The sequence below is a fragment of the Antedon bifida genome, chromosome 6 (genome assembly GCF_963402885.1).
Source record: "Antedon bifida chromosome 6, ecAntBifi1.1, whole genome shotgun sequence".
Classification (NCBI taxonomy): domain Eukaryota; kingdom Metazoa; phylum Echinodermata; class Crinoidea; order Comatulida; family Antedonidae; genus Antedon; species Antedon bifida.
In genome coordinates this window covers 16,025,434-16,044,215 of record NC_136231.1, presented here as the reverse complement: position 1 = coordinate 16,044,215, position 18,782 = coordinate 16,025,434, and the positions used below count along the sequence as shown (strand labels likewise).

At 32.3% G+C, this 18,782-nt stretch overlaps 1 protein-coding gene across 4 annotated transcripts in view; it reads right to left on the bottom strand.

Moving 5' to 3' along the window:
• LOC144845361 (WD repeat and FYVE domain-containing protein 3-like) overlaps window positions 1-18,782 on the bottom strand; it is a 62,526-nt gene that overhangs the window by 31,271 nt on the left and 12,473 nt on the right. For all 4 annotated transcript variants that reach the window (XM_078702632.1, XM_078702633.1, XM_078702635.1 and 1 more), the window contains exons 2-19: window positions 18,132-18,338; window positions 17,449-17,572; window positions 15,155-15,450; window positions 10,690-10,882; window positions 9,262-9,448; window positions 8,698-8,920; window positions 8,016-8,260; window positions 6,612-6,784; window positions 6,135-6,236; window positions 5,625-5,818; window positions 5,222-5,360; window positions 4,409-4,509; window positions 3,799-3,956; window positions 3,169-3,255; window positions 2,389-2,707; window positions 1,728-1,942; window positions 1,025-1,467; window positions 160-545 (exon numbers count right to left, since the gene is read on the bottom strand). In XM_078702632.1, coding sequence (XP_078558758.1) covers window positions 160-545; window positions 1,025-1,467; window positions 1,728-1,942; window positions 2,389-2,707; window positions 3,169-3,255; window positions 3,799-3,956; window positions 4,409-4,509; window positions 5,222-5,360; window positions 5,625-5,818; window positions 6,135-6,236; window positions 6,612-6,784; window positions 8,016-8,260; window positions 8,698-8,920; window positions 9,262-9,448; window positions 10,690-10,882; window positions 15,155-15,450; window positions 17,449-17,572; window positions 18,132-18,317 — 3,771 coding nt within the window. In that variant the 5' untranslated portion in view covers window positions 18,318-18,338. The remainder of the gene's footprint in view (window positions 1-159; window positions 546-1,024; window positions 1,468-1,727; window positions 1,943-2,388; window positions 2,708-3,168; window positions 3,256-3,798; window positions 3,957-4,408; window positions 4,510-5,221; window positions 5,361-5,624; window positions 5,819-6,134; window positions 6,237-6,611; window positions 6,785-8,015; window positions 8,261-8,697; window positions 8,921-9,261; window positions 9,449-10,689; window positions 10,883-15,154; window positions 15,451-17,448; window positions 17,573-18,131; window positions 18,339-18,782) is intronic.

Genomic DNA, 18,782 nt, shown 5'->3' with positions numbered 1-18,782 from the left:
GGAAAATTTTGTTTCATTGGAGCAATGTTACACTGTTCAATATTTGTATTGAAACTAATAATAATTAATAAATATTTATATCATAAAAATAATCATTAATTAAATGCCTCATTGTCTATATTGTTCACCACATATAAATAAATAATCTGAAAATATTACCCTCTGAGTGTGTCGAGAGACCCCATCAACATAAATGGAAACCGAACTACTTTTCATAACTGCTCTGTTTAAGACCACAACAAGATGGTGCCATTGACCTTCCTGGGAAAGTTCGGGACACCACACCTTGACAGTATAATCATTGCTGGACGCCTCATCTGCTACAGCTTTTGAGAACGGCCTCTCCAAACTACTGATTACCAGAAACCGATCATGAGCAGTTATGTTGATGGACAGACATACATAGTTGTGTTCGGTACCCACAACATTACGCACAAGTGTCAGGAGTCGAGTTTGGTGGTTGTCAAAATCTGCGGTACCATACCGATCAACACAGAACCATACAGAGTAAGTGAGACCAGACTGAGGTGGAAATGGTCTTTCACCTAATAAAAAAGCAAGACTTTTTAATAATTTTAAAATTAACATATATTAGCAGGGATGCAGCAAAAAGTTTAGTAACAGTTAACACTTTAATTTTCTCCGAAAAACAAAACACTGTGATTCAGATATAAAAAATAAATTATTCCTAAAGGACAATCATGGAAGAATAAAAAAGTTACTACTTCGATGGGACAAAGTTTACAAGCATATAGGAAAAAATGTAGAAAACAAACTGTACTTTTTAATAAACTTTAATTGAATAAGACTTTTGTTTTAAATACCTAAAGACATGATGATAATGGAGTTTGGTAGCCGAGTAGTTAGGACACTTGACTGTCATAGGCGGCATGGAAACTGGCCACCCTACCACATAATGTTGAGGCTTAGTACAATGAGCTCCAAATAGCTCATTCCCCTACGTTCATAATGAACACAGGACTCACCTTTTTTACCTAAAGACAAAAAATATTCATGTACTAACCAGAACCCACTCCGCTGATAATTGATGGATCAGATCCACTTGTTATTCCAACAGCTCCTACTACCCCTTGTGTCGGTGTTGCTTGAGGCGAGATGCTTGGCAAATACAAACAGCCATAACCTTTTGCACTCATATCAAACTCAACGAAAGCAGGAGTAACAGACGAACTATTCAAACGCACATCGCGTGGCGTCGTCATTGAGACAAGACATTTTACACGAGTGAGAGGAACAGTTGATCCTTCGGTTGAACAAATATTGCAAGCACACTTAGCAGGAGGAGGAGTTGTTTCGTTTATTGAGTTCTTTCGCTCTGGCGAGTCTATAAGGCTATTAAGCATGTCTAGTGGTGAACTGCTATTACTACTATTGTTATCAGTAACTGTTTTGTATTGGTCATCCCATGTTTTACAGTTTAGTGGCGATCCAAGTCGAAGAAAATCCCTAAAGTAGACAAAAATAAAGAAATATTATTTTAAAATGTTCAATCAGTGTAACTATTATATTGTACACCAGCAGAACAGCATTAGTTGCCAGCAATTGTGGTTTTAATAATGTATTTTATAAAATAGGAATTTTTCAACATTGTGGTTTAGATACAGTTTCTAGTTACTTTAGTTGTCCACAGTAGTTTTTGAGGAGTTTACTGCATATTATTTCTATTCAATTAATTTATAGACAATGAATGCTTTATATTTTTTTACCGTAAGTCTTTAGGTTCTAGAGACTGTGATGCAAGACGTTCTAATGTGTGTTGTAGGTTCATATGTAGAGGGTGTTCTTCATCAGCTAATGCTACATTACAGATGTATAGAAGACGTTGTGGAAGTCCAGCTTCACACATCACTTGCTGATTTCGCTCACTTTTCACCAGGTCTTGAATCACGGTTGTTGTATGTATTTGTAATGCAAGTCCCAACTATATAATCATAATCAAACATTATTATAAAAATGTACTGTACTCACCTTTTTAACTCTTAGTTTTCTGCTTTTTATTTCTTTTGTTAAACTCATTGATAATGCGCTATACAAGCCTAATTTATTATTATTATTATTAATATTACTCAGATAAAATGAAAAAGGTTTATTCCAATAGGAGTTACCATGATCGAAATGTATGTATGTTATGTATGCTTTTTCAGTGACCTTCTGGTATAATATATGACAAGGAGGAAAATAAAAATTATAAAAAGAAATTAAATATGTTTATTTTTTTAGGTTCAACATATGTACAATGAATGCAGTTGTCTAATTGTGGGATATCTGCTTATCAGGCAGAAGAGTTCTAATTTTAGAATGTCTTCACTCCAGCTATTTTGTTTACATGTGAATTACAAAGTAGTAGTGCAGTGCATAAAAGCATACCTTCTTTGAATCTGTATTGTTAATGGCAGGCAAGAGATCCAGCAGAGATATGACAGCTCCTGGGTGAACAATCGTTGGGTGTGGAGGAGGCTGGTGATGCCCAGAGGAGATTGACGTCTTGGTGGATGAGAGAGATAACGTTGCTTTTAGTGGTTGTGGCGACAGTGAGTTCTTCCTCAGGTTATTTTCAAGTGTCCTTGATTGCTTACGTAATTCTGGTGATCTTGAAGGGGAGTTAGGTGGTGTTGGGAGAGGAGTAAAAGCATCATGTACATGATGGCTCATGGATGGAGAATTAATTGGCATCTCAGCTGATTTGCTATGGAAATCAAAATGTTAATCAAGTTAATGTTGTATTTAAGAACATCAAGTTAAGATTGTATTTGAGAACATCACAACTTTTGACAAGAACTATATACGGGACTTTTTGTACTAGCCTAAAAAACAATGCCTAGTGAAATAGCATTCCGGGCAAGCTAAACATCTTCATAGGAGATGTTGGCAAGTAAAAATTTAGCACCAGGCTTACTTAACAATATCACAGATTTGCCCTCTGGGATTGTTGTGATGTTGTTTTATACCAAATAAATGTGTAGTTTTGTATTTTATATAATTGTGAAATGACATGTGTGGTAGTAAAATCCACAGCTTAGTTGGGTAGTGAAAAAATATATCTATATATAAATCTAAAGGCAAATTACTGAAAAAATGACTGTGGAAATGCTGTGGGTATCAGTGGCTGGATAAATCTATCTTGAAAAAAAAAATTAAAATGTGTACCTTTCATAGGCATCAACTGCTAAGTCATACAAGCATCTTAGCAACAAGCACACAGACTGAAGACTACGAGCAACATTTCCTTTACAACTGTCAAAAGAGAAGTAAATTTATCATAATATTGTTTGAAAATTACCTTTAGCAGAGTTTGCCAGATTGTCAATTGGTGTTGATGACACCTTCTTTATGAAATGGGAGTGTACCAAACACTTTGGGGTGGCCTCAGTAAAAGTTGAAAATTGCAAAGTTAAAGATAATCTTTAAATAATTGTAATACAATTTGGCACTATTTATTTATATATTGCGGTAGATATGAAAAAACGTTAAAAATAGCTATAATATATTAATAATAATACCACATTTATATACAGTAGCGCCTTTCTATACCACATTTATTTCATGACTGAACATGTTTAAAGGTGCTTTACAAATTAATACAAAAAAGAATGGATAAAATCACTAATTACAAAGAGTATAACAATGTATCAAATAAGTAAATATGTAAAATTCCTAAAATATATAACATATATTGTATGAGAAAAATATTTCCAAATATACTATACTAATATAAAGCCCTCAATTCTACTTTGGCTGAAAAACATGACATTTCCAAAGTATACTTATGTATCTTACCCATTGGTAATGTCAAATAAATTATAGAATGTTGATAAACTAGCCACTTCTTCCGGTGAAGGAGTGCCGTTAGCTTGATGCAAAGGAGACATGATTTCATGACCTTTACTAAAACAGCCTAGTAACCTTATGGCATCCTTCAAACTGTCAAAACGAATCTGAAATTAGAAATGATAACATTAATTAACAGTGGAGGATTCAGTATTTTGAAATAGGGAGGGGGAGGGGGGGGGGGACTATTTAAGATAATATCTTTTAATATCTTTTGTATTTTAATATTCAAAATATACAGGATTCCCTTGGATTTGACTAGGTATTATAAAGGTATTCTTATATCTTTCCCCAAGTGTATACAATTTACACAGCTTAGACTAGCAAAATGGATCATTTTCTTTTACTACTATATTATTTAAAATTTTCATACAAAAAAAAATTCTATAAACACCATATTTCACTTCTAACAGTGATATAATCTTCAAACAATAAATCTTAACATGACATGTATTTCAATGTTTGGAGTATGTATTATACATCAAAACTATTAAGAGTGAACTTTCACATCTAGTCATTGTGTTAAGAGTAAATAGGTAAACAGCAACATGTATCTCACCTCTGTGACAAAGAATTTGGCATTGGCAGGCTCCTGGCGCATAGCTGCACTTATGGTTTGAAATACCATATGAAACAATAAGAATATCTGCTCCACAGATACTATATAAACAAAGTAGTTCAAATTGTAAAATAATTATTTATAATGATCTATGTAGCATTTTATGTATTGTTTTATTTAACCTTGTAAACCGAAAGATATAGCTACAAAGGTCTAAAACACTAAGGCCTATTGGCAATATTTTTAAATATATAAAGAATTATTAAACCAGGACGAAGATTTAAATAAGCTCTAGGCTGGCTGTCCCTGACAGGATAATACATCAAAAAGTGTTCAATCCTAACAGTGAACTCAAACTGTCTTGTCTTGCATTAATCTGCTCCAGAGCAGTGCAACACAGCCTTTTGTTTTAGCCTTTTATTTGGTGTTAGTGAAGGGTAAAATATCTGAAAACTTTAGGAAATTGACATTGAAAATGGCATTTCCAGGCCCAATAACTCAATGATCTTTATTGATATCAAGAGATTTATTTGACTGAAACATTTCAAATGGCCAGGACAGAATGTTATCAGCCAGAGTAAACAACTGTTATGTATTATTAATTATAGAGCGATTAGATTAGAGAGCCTGAAGTGTATTACGCAGTTTCTGAAATCATACTTTGTAGTAATAATACATTTTAAAGGCCACAATGGAAATAAGTTTGCATTCATTTTGTGTATTTCGTTCTTGGAATTGTAATTGTAGATAAAAATGTTGGATAAAATTGAGATAGAGAACTGCCATTTTATGTAATGCATTATTCCTTTTTACCTGAACTCCACATGGCTGATGGATTGTCTGCTAAACAGCCCTCCATGGAAACTAACACTGACATGACATACACAAAACCACCAACTTTACGAAAGGCTATCCTTGCTTTATGGCTGTCTCGAAGAACAAACAAGAGTGACTGAAAACAAAAATATTTATCATGAAAAAAGGAAGACCATTCTTGAGTTAATGAAGGAACATTCTGATGCAGTGGTAAAAAATCTACTGTACTTTGGCACGGATTTAAACCAAATACAACTGGTAAGCAAGCTACCAACCTAAAGTGCTACATATTACTATATTTATTCGAATAAATGCCCCGCTTTGAATAAAGGCCCCTCGAATAACCCCTGTCACATGGAACATAATTTTGAATAATATATTACTAAATAACATGACTCACTCTTAAAATATCTGCCTTTAATCCAAGCTCTGTTACTGGTGCTGAGTGCATCAATGCTAGAAGGGTGCCCATATCATCATCTCCATTACTACCTAGGATTAACTGCTGTACCACCGCTAGGGCTTGTGAACGACACTGAAGGTATGGCACCAGGTTATGTACTCGTCTTGCCCCTCCACACTCACCAAACACACCTAAACAGGTTTAAAATTAGAGAAGATTTAGGTGTGTTTCTCACCCGAGTGGTAAAGCTTTTCAAAATACCACTGAAAGCCTAATAAGTGATTAAACAATAAAACTATCTACAGAAACTTAAAAAACTCGGCGGAAAATATTTTTCAGTGATTTTAAAATTGTTTTGGTGATCATGTAGGAAGTGAAAAATAAATTTTTAATTCTTTGGCAATATGTCATGACAGGCATGATATTTTGTAGCCAAATATACAATGATTCTTTACTAAGAGTCATTCATGTTCCAAAAATAAGCTGTCATCCAATACTAATACTCACTGGCATTTTTTGTGTTGTTGTTGAGTAGAAGGGTGAGGGCCTCCATCATGAGAAAAGCTAGAGTTTCTTGTGTTTCTTCTACTTCTACTTTAGGAACTGAACCTAAATCAACAAACGAGTTTATTAAATGTCAGATCAACCATGACAGTTTTGTGATTGCATGTTTTAAATCAATCAAAATCATTCAATCAAGAGCCTATAATACATTAATACAAATACTACATTAATGCATGGTACATTAACATATAAATTAAGTTCATAATATTAAAGCCTAATTGTTTTGTGCTTCAATATGCATTTTATGCTAGATACACACATTATACAGAGATGAAGTAAGAGTTGGTAAATATATCATGGAAATAGTAGGTTTGTGTTTGTAATAATACACTGTGTGTTGGGAATATGTTGCATGTTTCTTAATTGTATTTTGGCAATTTTTGCCTTCCATAAGTAAAGTATGATAATTTGACTACTCACAGATTTCTTTATTATTGCCATTTTGACTATCTTTTAGATCGGTAGCATAACGTCTTAAGCACTTTACCATTACTTCTAATATTCCTACTTCTCTATAAACATCTTGATATATTGCACTGTGACGTAGTATCTTTAGCAAGTAGCGAGTGGCTATAATACTACATTTTATTGATCTGTATACAAAAAAAAATCATTTAGCAAGTAGCGAGTGGCTATAATACTACATTTTATTGATATGTATACAAAAAAAAATCATATAGCGGTAATCAATTGACTAGGAAACCATTCTAAGATCTTGTTTAGAAAATAATGTCTTTGTCTTGGCCTAACTCTAATACATCAAGAATGTACATTCTCCCTTTCTTCACCTTTCCAAAAACATTTATAATCATCTACTTTGATTTTGATTTATTTAAAACTATTCTACATGGTAAAGACAGAAGCTCGAAAAAAGAATATGAACTGAAAAACATATAGTCTGATAACTTCCATGAGGGCCCTAACTACTATGGTAAGACAGAGATTTGTGGAGACAACTGTCGGTACCATTCTCAACAATGCTCCAATACTCATAATGAGAATGAAAATACTGTTTATGCTCCCAAAGTCACGAATCCGAAACAAAACAGACAGCGACACCAACTATTCAAAATGCTATCTGACACAAGATATTTTGGGCCAGTTCAAGGGATTTCCAGTTTTAAAAAAGTTGACAGATAATAGGGAGCTTTAAATTTGTGATGACCTATGGATATTGTGTAATTGGTAGTCACTTGGAGTGAGAAAGCATGTTCCAATGTCCTTGCATGCAAATTAACAGTATCTAAGTAGTTCTTAAGTCAAGAGCAAATCAACAGCTATAACTCGGTTTAGAGAACAATTACAGTAGAACCTTTGTTTTACGTACCCTGATTTTACGTTCCCTTGATTTTACGTAAGCTTAAAATGACCAATGACGTCATAATTTTCTTACATTGAGGGCGCAATTTAACAACAACAAAGCACAAACCCATGGCTGTGTGAGGAACTCATGTGCATTCCCCTACAGCAGCGACTGTTTTTATTGATAGAAAATACAAGAATATTGATATTTTATTTATAACACTTTATTTAAACATCGTACAGCCTGTATATACTGTACTTTTCTAGGCCTCACATCTTGCTAGGCCTGCTAGCCTGGCCTAGATTAGTCTAGGAAGGGCCTAGCTAAGCTAGTGACCACCTACATGCTGTACAAATAGGCAAACACGGCAGCCTTTTTAGCTACGATCTACGTATTTGGGGGTCAATTTAAGGTCAACTTGGATTTTACGAATCCCTTGTTTTACGCATGCCTTTCGGTCCTGTACCGTACGTAAAATGAAGGTTCTACTGTACAAGCTTTCATGCGAAAAAAAAACTTACTCTTCTGACTTCATTAACAGGCTAACACTAATGAGCTCTTTACATGGCACAAAGTTTAAATTGAAAACAACAAACTCCAACTGTTCAAATATCTTCTCCTGAACTTCTTGTGGCTTCAAGTACATACGGTCAATGAATTGTGATAGCGTGTGTTGAGGCTCTAAGATAAAGTAGTTAGCTGGGTCGGAGTTGTATATAGATGATACAACATCTAGGATTGTGTTACATAGGTGACTTGTCTCAGCCTAAATATAAAGAATAAATTAAGTAATTGGTTATTCAATTAATCAAGTACAGAATAAAATCTGTACTTGATCAGAAATCAATTTGTGCACAATTCTGAAAATGGGGTAGATTCCAAGAGCTACCACAGAACAGATTGGCATGTGAGCATGTACAGACAGTCATTACACTTTGTTGCCTTGATTGGTAAATCAAGGAGTCTAGAATTGTTATGTCAAACTAAATATAGTACAGAGATGCAATAGGTATGAAGGTGTTTATAGTAATTATTATTGATTTAACAAAAAGAATTCCAACAAATGTAAAAGAAAGAAAATAATTTGTTTATTTTTATTTTAAAATATTCCAGGTTGCGTTCAGCTTGCACTGATGGACACAAAGCATTGATTAAAGAACTTATTATGATAAAACAAAATAATCAATAGAGATTAATACTTACTTTAAGGAAGACAGTTTGAAGAACTTGAAACGACTGTAGATTTCGTACGCTGACACCATTTCCAATTGGTGTGGGCACAGTAAACCCATGCTGCTGAAATGGAGCGTCCTGAATAGCACTGCTAGGTCGAAGTTCATTGAATCCACATAAGCTCAGAGAAGAGATTAGGAACACAAGATTGCGTAGCGCTTCACAAGCTTCTTGAGATTCCATCTTTTCTAGTCTGAAAAAAGGGATTGTTGACATTGTTACCATAATTCCATTTGGAGGAGTTTGTTGGGATTATACTTGGATATTGTCTTGACAATCAAATCAAGCATGGTATGCGTTTATACAGTATATTATATTAAATATAACATACTGTATAAACGGATACCATGCTTCATTTTGATAGAACAGTATAGTCAGCCACACAATTTGATAAGAATTAGGAGGTTGGATTATGACGCTAGAGTGGGGAACTGCTGGCCCAGGTCTGGAACAGTCTATTGTTACATGGGTATTTTTGTATGTGTTAAATCCATCGCTTCCTCATTAACAATGGATGAAAGATTGAGAACTTACCTAAGCACAAAATCAGCTAGAAATATGTATCCTTGACATGTCCTAAAATCATCCAACAGTATATGGGAAACCTCACTGGAATCCTTAAGGAAGTGAAAGACAGTGAAACACATTTCAACCATGTCAAGCGGGCTTAGCTCCTGTGGTCTTTTGATGTTCTCAATACATAATGCCAGACAGCCTTTATCTATTGCAATAATAATAGAATGGAACACAATTATTAAAAAGGTTAAATAAGTTCTTTCACCTAGTTTAAAGATGATTTTATCTAATACACATTCTGTTATCTATCAATATTAAATAATAGTGCCTTAGAATTAGAATTACGGTATTTCTTTTGTTTTTGGAAGCACAACGAGGGCACTATGATAACAATTGAGTTATACTTTAAAATCATCAATCATCATTCACAAAGGTATTAGCACAATTTCTTTTCATTTTATTAACTGTAATATTAAGTAGATAGACTTTATTGTGTTGATTATATTCCATACTTATACAAAGTAATCAGCAACAATAATATAATGCCTACAAAAACCAATCTATTATTATTTTTGTCCATAGAAACAATAATTGTAAATGGATTTAAGAAATCAATACTATAATTATGACTGAAGCGGGGCAATGTACTTTCTTACAATAATAACTTAACTTTCATTTTCATTTACCATTCATGGTTAAAAATGCTCAAAATGATGTGAAATATATAGTATAAACTTCTTACATGAAATTCAAAATATAGGGACGACAACAAAATTATAATATACAGTTTTGAATTATATTGAAACAATATTTTTTTAATTTATACTAACAAATATCTTTTTATTAATATTATAATAATAATAATAATATATCAAATATTTAAATAATATTTATCGCATAATATACAATCTACGATAATTTAATTAATTGATATAAAAAATCATTATACCCAACTACTATCTCCGTTTCCTTATGCAGAACATCATTTGAATAAAAGAACAAATCACACATCTACACATAATCAAACATCAATCTTCTATCGACTAAAGCCGAAGTATAGTCGTTATCTCACCAGGTAGGCTTACTTCATCAAGGCTTCTATGAATGGATGTACTGGTTGGGAGCAGAAAAACTAGTAGACCATACCCAGTACCGTTTTGATTACGATCAATCGGGAAATTACCTCACGACGATATATTAAAGAACCAAAATGTATGTGGTCGGCTTTTAAATTGATAACTTTAAAATGTGTCGACATTTAAAACCCCAGAGAGTGTACAGTAAAATTACCTCTTTTGAAAACCCTCAGGTGGCCCAAAATGTTTTTTTTTTAAAGTGAGTATGGTTTTAGGAATTCTATTTCGATAGTAGGACAGAATTTTCATCGTTTGGAATTGTGGTTTTAATAAAAAACAAAATGTAAAAATACTGGCAGTTTTCACTTACTGTGAATATATTGTACTACGTCTTGATCTAGGCCCATTCGTGAGATCGTGACAAGCACTTCCGCAGCACCTTTCCTCCATGGTAAATTGTGAGGGGGACAACAGCTTGTGATAGCGCTGAACAACAAAGTTAGATCGTCACGTCTGACTAGCTCATCAGCTGGAGATTGGTGGTTACACAAACGTGTCAATAACTGTAAAATAAAGGATGATCTATCGTTTTAATCAAATGATATGTTAAGGAAGATGCATAAATTAACATTATATATTACTACTGTACGTGTTTACAAATGATAGGCCATGCCTTAAAGTTTCAAAGATTTTGGTCCCTTTCCACACATTTCTCTACAATCTATTTGAGGCATTTAACTTGTTATTTATCTGAATTATGTTTAATCTTTAATTTACTATTGTTATTTTTAGATTTGTGTGTAAAACAATAAAACAAACAATAATAAAACTCTATGAAATAAATTGCATTTTGTCAAACTTCTCAAAAGCGAATCATTTTAAAATAACATTACTTATTACGTTCTCTGTTTATGTTTCTACTGTAGAAATCCAATTACTTCTTATTCACATAATTTGAGAATATCTTTGAATTATCAAATTTAATTCAACAAGCAGCAGTCATCAAATATTATGCAGAAAATATATACAGACAACATTTGACTTACTACACTTGTCTAGAACAGAAAAAATGTTTATTTTATCATTAAAACAAGCATTTGTATTTATAGAAGAAATAGATACCATCATTTCATATCAGTATCATTGTTGTTCCGGCAAGCTACAGACATGGAGTCTACATACATTTTCAAATATGAATACATGGGAATACAATTGTAATTTATTCAAAAATTTGATATTGAAAACTGACTGATATTAAAAGTCAAATATAATGAGTTTCTTTCTGAAGCATCATGTGATCAATCAACTTGTTGAATATGCATGAGCTTTGGAGGGAGGGAGGTGGAGCAAGTAATACTGGATTGGGTTGTCTTACAAAGTACTGTATAAGTAACGCGTGTGAATCTCCATTTAAAAATATATAAATTCACTGTAAATTTATATTTGAACAACACATTTTTTTAAAGGGCAAACTAAATACATTAACTCATCATTAGAAAAAAATGGAGACTGTAGCTTGGTGGTTAATGTGCTTGCCTACTAATTAAAGCATAAGATCCAGGGTTCAATCTTTTTTACTCCACTCCTTAAAGCTCTGTCTACACTATCAAATTAGTTTGACAAAAAAAGTGTGATGTGCCCAAATATGGTAGTGATATGCTCAAATATGGTAGTAATATGACATCATCATGTCTATGAGCACATCATTTTTTGTCACATAAAGTTTGATAATATAGACAAAGCTTTAGCATACCATTATACTTATTATTATAAGCATGGTATAGTATAATATTATTAATATTGAATGTGAATAATATAAAAACTAAACAAAAGTCATTAAAAAAATACTCCATAACAAACATTTTTAAAAATCATAATTTTAAAAAATTATGTAAATGTTTATATAAGCCATGATGATGTGTGGTTTATTAATCATCAGATCATTTCCTGTAATGATCAGTTCCCTGATTCACCCTACTCGCTCCCATCAGGTGCATTAAGATTCATCAATTTCCTTGACTACAATTGATCATTTCCTTTCAATGTAAATACACTGACAGTTAAACAGTGTTCTTAACGCCACTGCAGTGTAAGCTATGGTACGTTTAACAATAGTGTATAGGAATAGTGACATGAAATAATCCAAAATACTGCCCTTGCAATAATGCTGAGAATTGTACAATCCAAGCTTCATTACAAAGTAAAGCTCTGTCTACACTATCAAACTTTATGTGATGTGCGCATATATGGACATGATGTCATATCACTACTACTATATTTGGGCACATCACTACCATATTTGGGCACATCATACTTTTTTGTCAAACTAGTTTGATAGTGTAGACAAAGCTTAATGGAGATCCTGAGATGATCATACAGTATACCGTTTATTATTATTTGGGTTTTTTTTTTTTTGGGAATGGTCCTCATTAAAAGCAGTTATATTTGATAAAATAAAATTCACAGATTTAATATCATTTAGACTAGAGGGTGTGTGGCGCAGTGTGTTGGACGTTGGATTACTGATCATGAGATCGTGGTTCGAACCCTACTCTCGCCGCATTTCCTGTATCCTTAGGCAAGACACTTTACTTACATTTGCTTCTCTCCACCCATTTGTATAAAATGGCTATCGGTTAGATCAAGACACAACTTTGCGCTGATTACTAGTTACATTATTATGGGAGTATCTTTCCATACATGTTTGATCTAAAAAATGACCAGGGTAATAATGTACAGCGTATTGAGAGCTTGCTTGCGCTACTGTATGTAAGAATGAACTATTATTATTATACAATGTCCGAACATACTCTCTCATTATCAAAATAAGTACCCCATAGAAATAAGCTTTTCATTGGTATGCATATCTGATTGCAGGTCCTCTAATATCTATATTGTACAGCAATATTCCATTTTTGACACAAGAATAACACACACAATGAGAGCAACATAGGCATAATTCAAGAACTTCATGTCAGGGTTCAACAGTGTACGGTCTGATAATAAATGCATGCTAATTGCACAATTAACTCAACATAATTAGTATACTATTAGTATTATGATCTACTATGTAACCATTGTTTCAGTGATATCTATCTCGATCATCTATAAATGTTTTACTATATTTTGAGAAAATGTAACTTTAAAGTTATATCATCATACTGTGAACCAGGATTCATTGTAAAACTAAATAATATTTCCATTAAAATAAGACTGATAAAATTTAACCTACAGTATAGAAGTCTAATACAAAAAAAGTACTTTTATTGCTATTAAATGTACCATTGGCATTTGGAATACTAGTAACATTAACATATCTGGAATAGGTATTTCATTTTATTCAATTCAATACTCACTGTATAACGTAGACGTTGTCTCTATATCGTTAAAGCATGTTTCACATATTTAATTTATGTTGTTGACATTTAGTCTAGCCCATTACCAAGCCAGGGAATTTTAAACGAGAACATTTCAATGTAACAATTAAATCTTAAATATTACTCGTGTAGCAGAACTGATCTATTGTTAAAATTTTGTTGGTTTTTACGAGGTCTTAAACACACGTTCAGCTGCAAGTAAATCCAATCACTGTTAATGACGGAATTCCTTGAAAATGAATTATCTCTAATGAGTTGTTGTTTATTGATTTTTTGTCAGTGAGTGAATAAAAACATGGAAATCTACAGTACTGTATGTGTGTCTTGATGTGTCATTGTGGATGACGATTATTTACTATTCTTAGGTCTTGTTACGTTTCTGCGGTGAAAAAATAACTGATTAATAATAAATTACACCAAGTTTCTTGCCAGCAGAAACAATTAGTTTATGGAAGCCTAAAAATAATGGTTACAAAAAAGTGGGCGTTTCTGTTTAATAGAATGCTATTTAGCACAGTGCAAACGCAAACGAAGTGAATATGGTACGACACAGGGTAATTGAATCATTTTGAGTACATTATGTTTATCATAGTGTTTTATGCGAAGTATCTATGGAAGATTTACTGTCAATAAACTTCCTACTGAAGCAATAAGCTTGTGACGACATGTGCAGTTTGAAATAAAAATTTGGTATATACTGATTCTCATTTTTAATAATACCTTCATCACTACATTAGAGAAAAACACTGAGTTACATTTACTGGCCTCAGGCTCAAGAACAAATAAGAATACATTGTTAAGTTGTTAACGTAATTTAATCAGTTTTAAGTACTACATTAACAAATACCACAAAAAACTAGAATGGTATTATTTCTAATGTAAAAGTCTAGACTTGTTTTCATAAATATTAATTGCATGACAAAAAGAAGAGAATAACATATACTCAGGGAAGAGTGAATACTGTGTTTAAGTATTGCAATATTTGTAATAAATGCACTTAGTGTACAGTACGTACTATAATGGCATTTGTACAATCTGTTGTATCATTGCGTTTGTTCATATTAATACTTGCTGTACACTATCTGAATGTAATGGTATATTCTTATATAAGGACTTCTGTAAACCCTATGTCAAAGTAAATGACAAAGAAACATATGATTTCTTAAACAACAGAATGAATTGTTGGAACATTTTGATTAAAAAAACTCATCTAAAACAACATCATATGCTTCATCCCCACCCTGTATCACCCACTAACGTAACAATCAACCACTAATGTAATGTTACGCAGTGGTTGATTGTTACGTTTACATTACCCGCTTAATATCAATGAAGTCTAACAGTATTATCAATCAAGCCCTACACATTCAAAAGTAGTAGTTTTTGCACAATTATGGTAACAGTAGGGCTAAATTAGATTGGAAGCATGTTATTTTACAATAGTAGCCAATACTTTACCTGCAAAAACACCTTTTGTAGAAGAACTCGTCTCTCATATGGCGAGAAATCACTTCTTTGACCATCTTTCTGTTCTACAGCTTTTTCCTCCTTCTCAATTGGTGGTAGGTCAAAAAATAAGTACAGACACTTGACCAAAGTAGATGGTAGCGAACATGAGGTCATAACATCAACAATGCTTTGACCCCCAGAGCTCAACAAGGTCAGAGTTCGTAGAAGCATCCATCCACGACTTCTTTCCTCTAATCCATTACCTTGTATTTCAATATATTCAGCTATATCTCGACTTGCTTTCTCTAAAATTAGATAAAATAAAATCAAATTAAAATTGTAGTGAGATGCAAAAATCTTAGCGAGATCCTTCTACAACTTTGTGGGATCCTGTTCCAACGTGTTTTCACACTATACTGTACTTACTTGAACATTTTGGTAATTGACCTTTCATTGCTTAGGGTAGTCTTAAAATGTTTTCATACTAAGAACAGAGATAATCTCAATTGGTAGTAAATTCCCTCAACTAATGTGCCCTAAAAGGCTTTCAAATTAGTCAATTATTCTATTTTTACTTGGCAAAATAGAATTTTGTAAGTAAAAGTATTACTTTCTTTGTTTGTTAGCACGATAGCGCCTAAATGAAATATTTCAGTGTAAATACTGTAGGTATATACTGTACTTTAAACAGAACATGCAATTGGTTCATTGATAAAAAGAAGAAAATTGAACATGGGCCGAAATATCAACATGTAGTCATATTTTGCAAAGTACTTCACTCAGTTTCTGAGTGCTTTCATAATAGTTCTTGTTCAGTGATATTTATTTACAGCTACTAAATAACGTGTGCATTTTAAAACAAAATAAAATCATCTCTCAACATATCAGTATTACAAATCATTTTAACCTACTGTAGGTAGTTGATTAGGTGATTTTTGTATCTATATTTAATATAGTATTAGTATCAAATCACTGTATCAAAAAAATATATGCTTTGTTATTAAAAACAATTTCAAATATTCATAAAACAGTATTTTTTAATAGCCTACAAAATTAAATGTCGGTCTATTATCACTTCTAATTTTTCTATTGGACTCATCATCGTAAAATCTAATAAGCTAAGCAACTGTTTTAAAATTATTATTATTATTATTATTATTATTATTATTATTATTACTATAAAATAAAATAATATTCAACAAATTTTTAAAAATTGTATTTATAAGAAATTCAAATTATTTGTGAAAATGTATCAATATTTTTCATATCTCAAGAGAGACAGTCTATCTCAAATGAAGTGCGTAAATGTGTAATGTGTAGCCTAAAGCAAAATAGAACATCTATGAAGTAGAATTGCTCATAACATTTCAATAGTCTGGTAATACATTACTATACTACAGTATGTAAAAATAAAATATTTATATTAATACAGATTATTTCAAAACTATTCAGCCATTAAAGTAATATAGACGATGCTTTATCGTTATACTACTCATTTGCTGACAAAATATCTTCATAATTGCAGTAAAAAAACATATCATGATGCATGCAAGCCTTTATAAATGAATACTGCAAAACCCATCAAATGACCTAATCCCTGTAAATACATGGGTGTAATAGCTCAGCAACATCTCTGATTAGTATGTTTTAAATTTGTGCATTTGCTGTTGATATTAACTCAATGATTTATTCCGTAGGTCTGCTAGTCTATCGTTTATGGAAAGAAAAGAACGTAATTTTGTATGCATAATATTCACAGTTTTATAGATTGTGCATTTCGTCATTTATACTTGGCAATGTATGCTGAATTACTGTACTGATTTTTTTCATTAATATTAATCATGGTTAATATTATAGATTGATGTGATGATGTCGACACGGACTTTCATAATAAAATAATGATGAAAAAAATAACTTATTATGAATTCTCGGAAAGCAGATAATTTGAAATATCATTAGATGAACTGTATAATTATAGCTACTGTATAGAAGATGCCTTTACTGATGATATTAAGGTAATAATATCCAAGATCGAAGAAAATAATATTTCACCACACCATGACGGAATGATTATCTTTTGTAAAAAAGAATCTCTCATGGTGATAAATATAATCAAAAATTGTATCTGGATATTTTAATATAAAGAAATGATTTTATTTCAAGTATATCTATATTTTCTTCTTAATAAATACAGTAATAATATTAGTAATAAATTCAATAAGGAAGAGGGCAAAGGACCAAAAAAGCAAAAGCTTGTGTTTGGTAAGCCTAGCAAAAGAATAGTAAGGATGAACAATCAATACCTGGAGATGGGTTTGATGCTCTTCGTCTAACTTCTGTAACAAATAATCTTGATATATGACCTGTAAATGGATGTACATCTCCAAACTTATCCTTCATGTCAGACGCTGGGCTGGTTTCAAATACCTGCAACATAAAGTATTGCTAAGTATATTTTTGTTGTAAAGATTTTTTGTAAAAATCTTGTCACTGTAACCAGGTTTTGAACTTGGCAGCATTAGGAACAGAACATGTTAACCACCAAGCAACAGTGCAACTGGTTTAAATGAAATCACAGAAATCTGAGGCCATATTCACCAATCACACTTAAGTAAGATATTTCCCTTAAAAATATTTAATAATATTATTTCACTTAACTAAATAAATATTTATATATTTCATATATTATTATTTTATATTTATTAAAGTTGTATTCACTAAATTCTTATTTTTAAGGGTTTCCCTTTTAGCCTAAAGCTTGGTTCCCACTTGGACGCAACGCAAGGACGTAAGCGCACCGCAAGCAAGTTGACTAATCACACGCGACAGTCCGAATAGCGACAGTCCGAATAATCATCGCTTGTAATTGGTCAAATCACTTACGTTTCATTACGTCTTTGTGTTGCGTCTTTAGTGGGAACCAAGCATTAGTGTAAAAGGTGAATATGGCCACTGGTCTCTAATTAGAGACAATTCATTCACATACCTTGCAAAATAGAGGCAGCATGACATACAGTTTATCTTCCTGTTCCTTTTGGGTCAAAGGTTGAACTGAGCAGCATAGTTCAACATAGAGCTTCCTCAGGTGCATCAGACCCAAGGAGTTATCTTGAGTGGAACTGGAAGATGAGCGTCGAGTCGACACTCTCCAAAAGCCCTTTAATGTATTCATGACTATTTGTTTGATTCAACTCTGCAATGGAACATAAATATTATACTTTTTTTGGGTCTTGTATTCTTTTGTTTCTCTTGGAATAAAATCCTCTGCTTGATTCAATCACAGAGAAATATTTCCTCCATAACGAATGTTATTTGTCTTTATACTTTTAGTATTAGAACTAAACAATAGTCACTTCCTGAATTCTTTCCTGATAATAGCCAATATTAATAATAATACAATAATTGTTTTCCTTTCATTCCATTGGATGAAAGCAATATTTATCAAGAAAATACTAAAAAAATACTATTGTGCCACCACCAACAGGAATGTTTGTTTAAAACTGAATTACCTATTGTCATCATTTTCCCTGACTTACTAGAAGTAACAAACCTCACATCCTTCTTCTAGGAAATGCACAATAAATTTACAGACTTAAGCTCTATCTATACTATCAAACTAGTTTGACAAAAAAAGTTT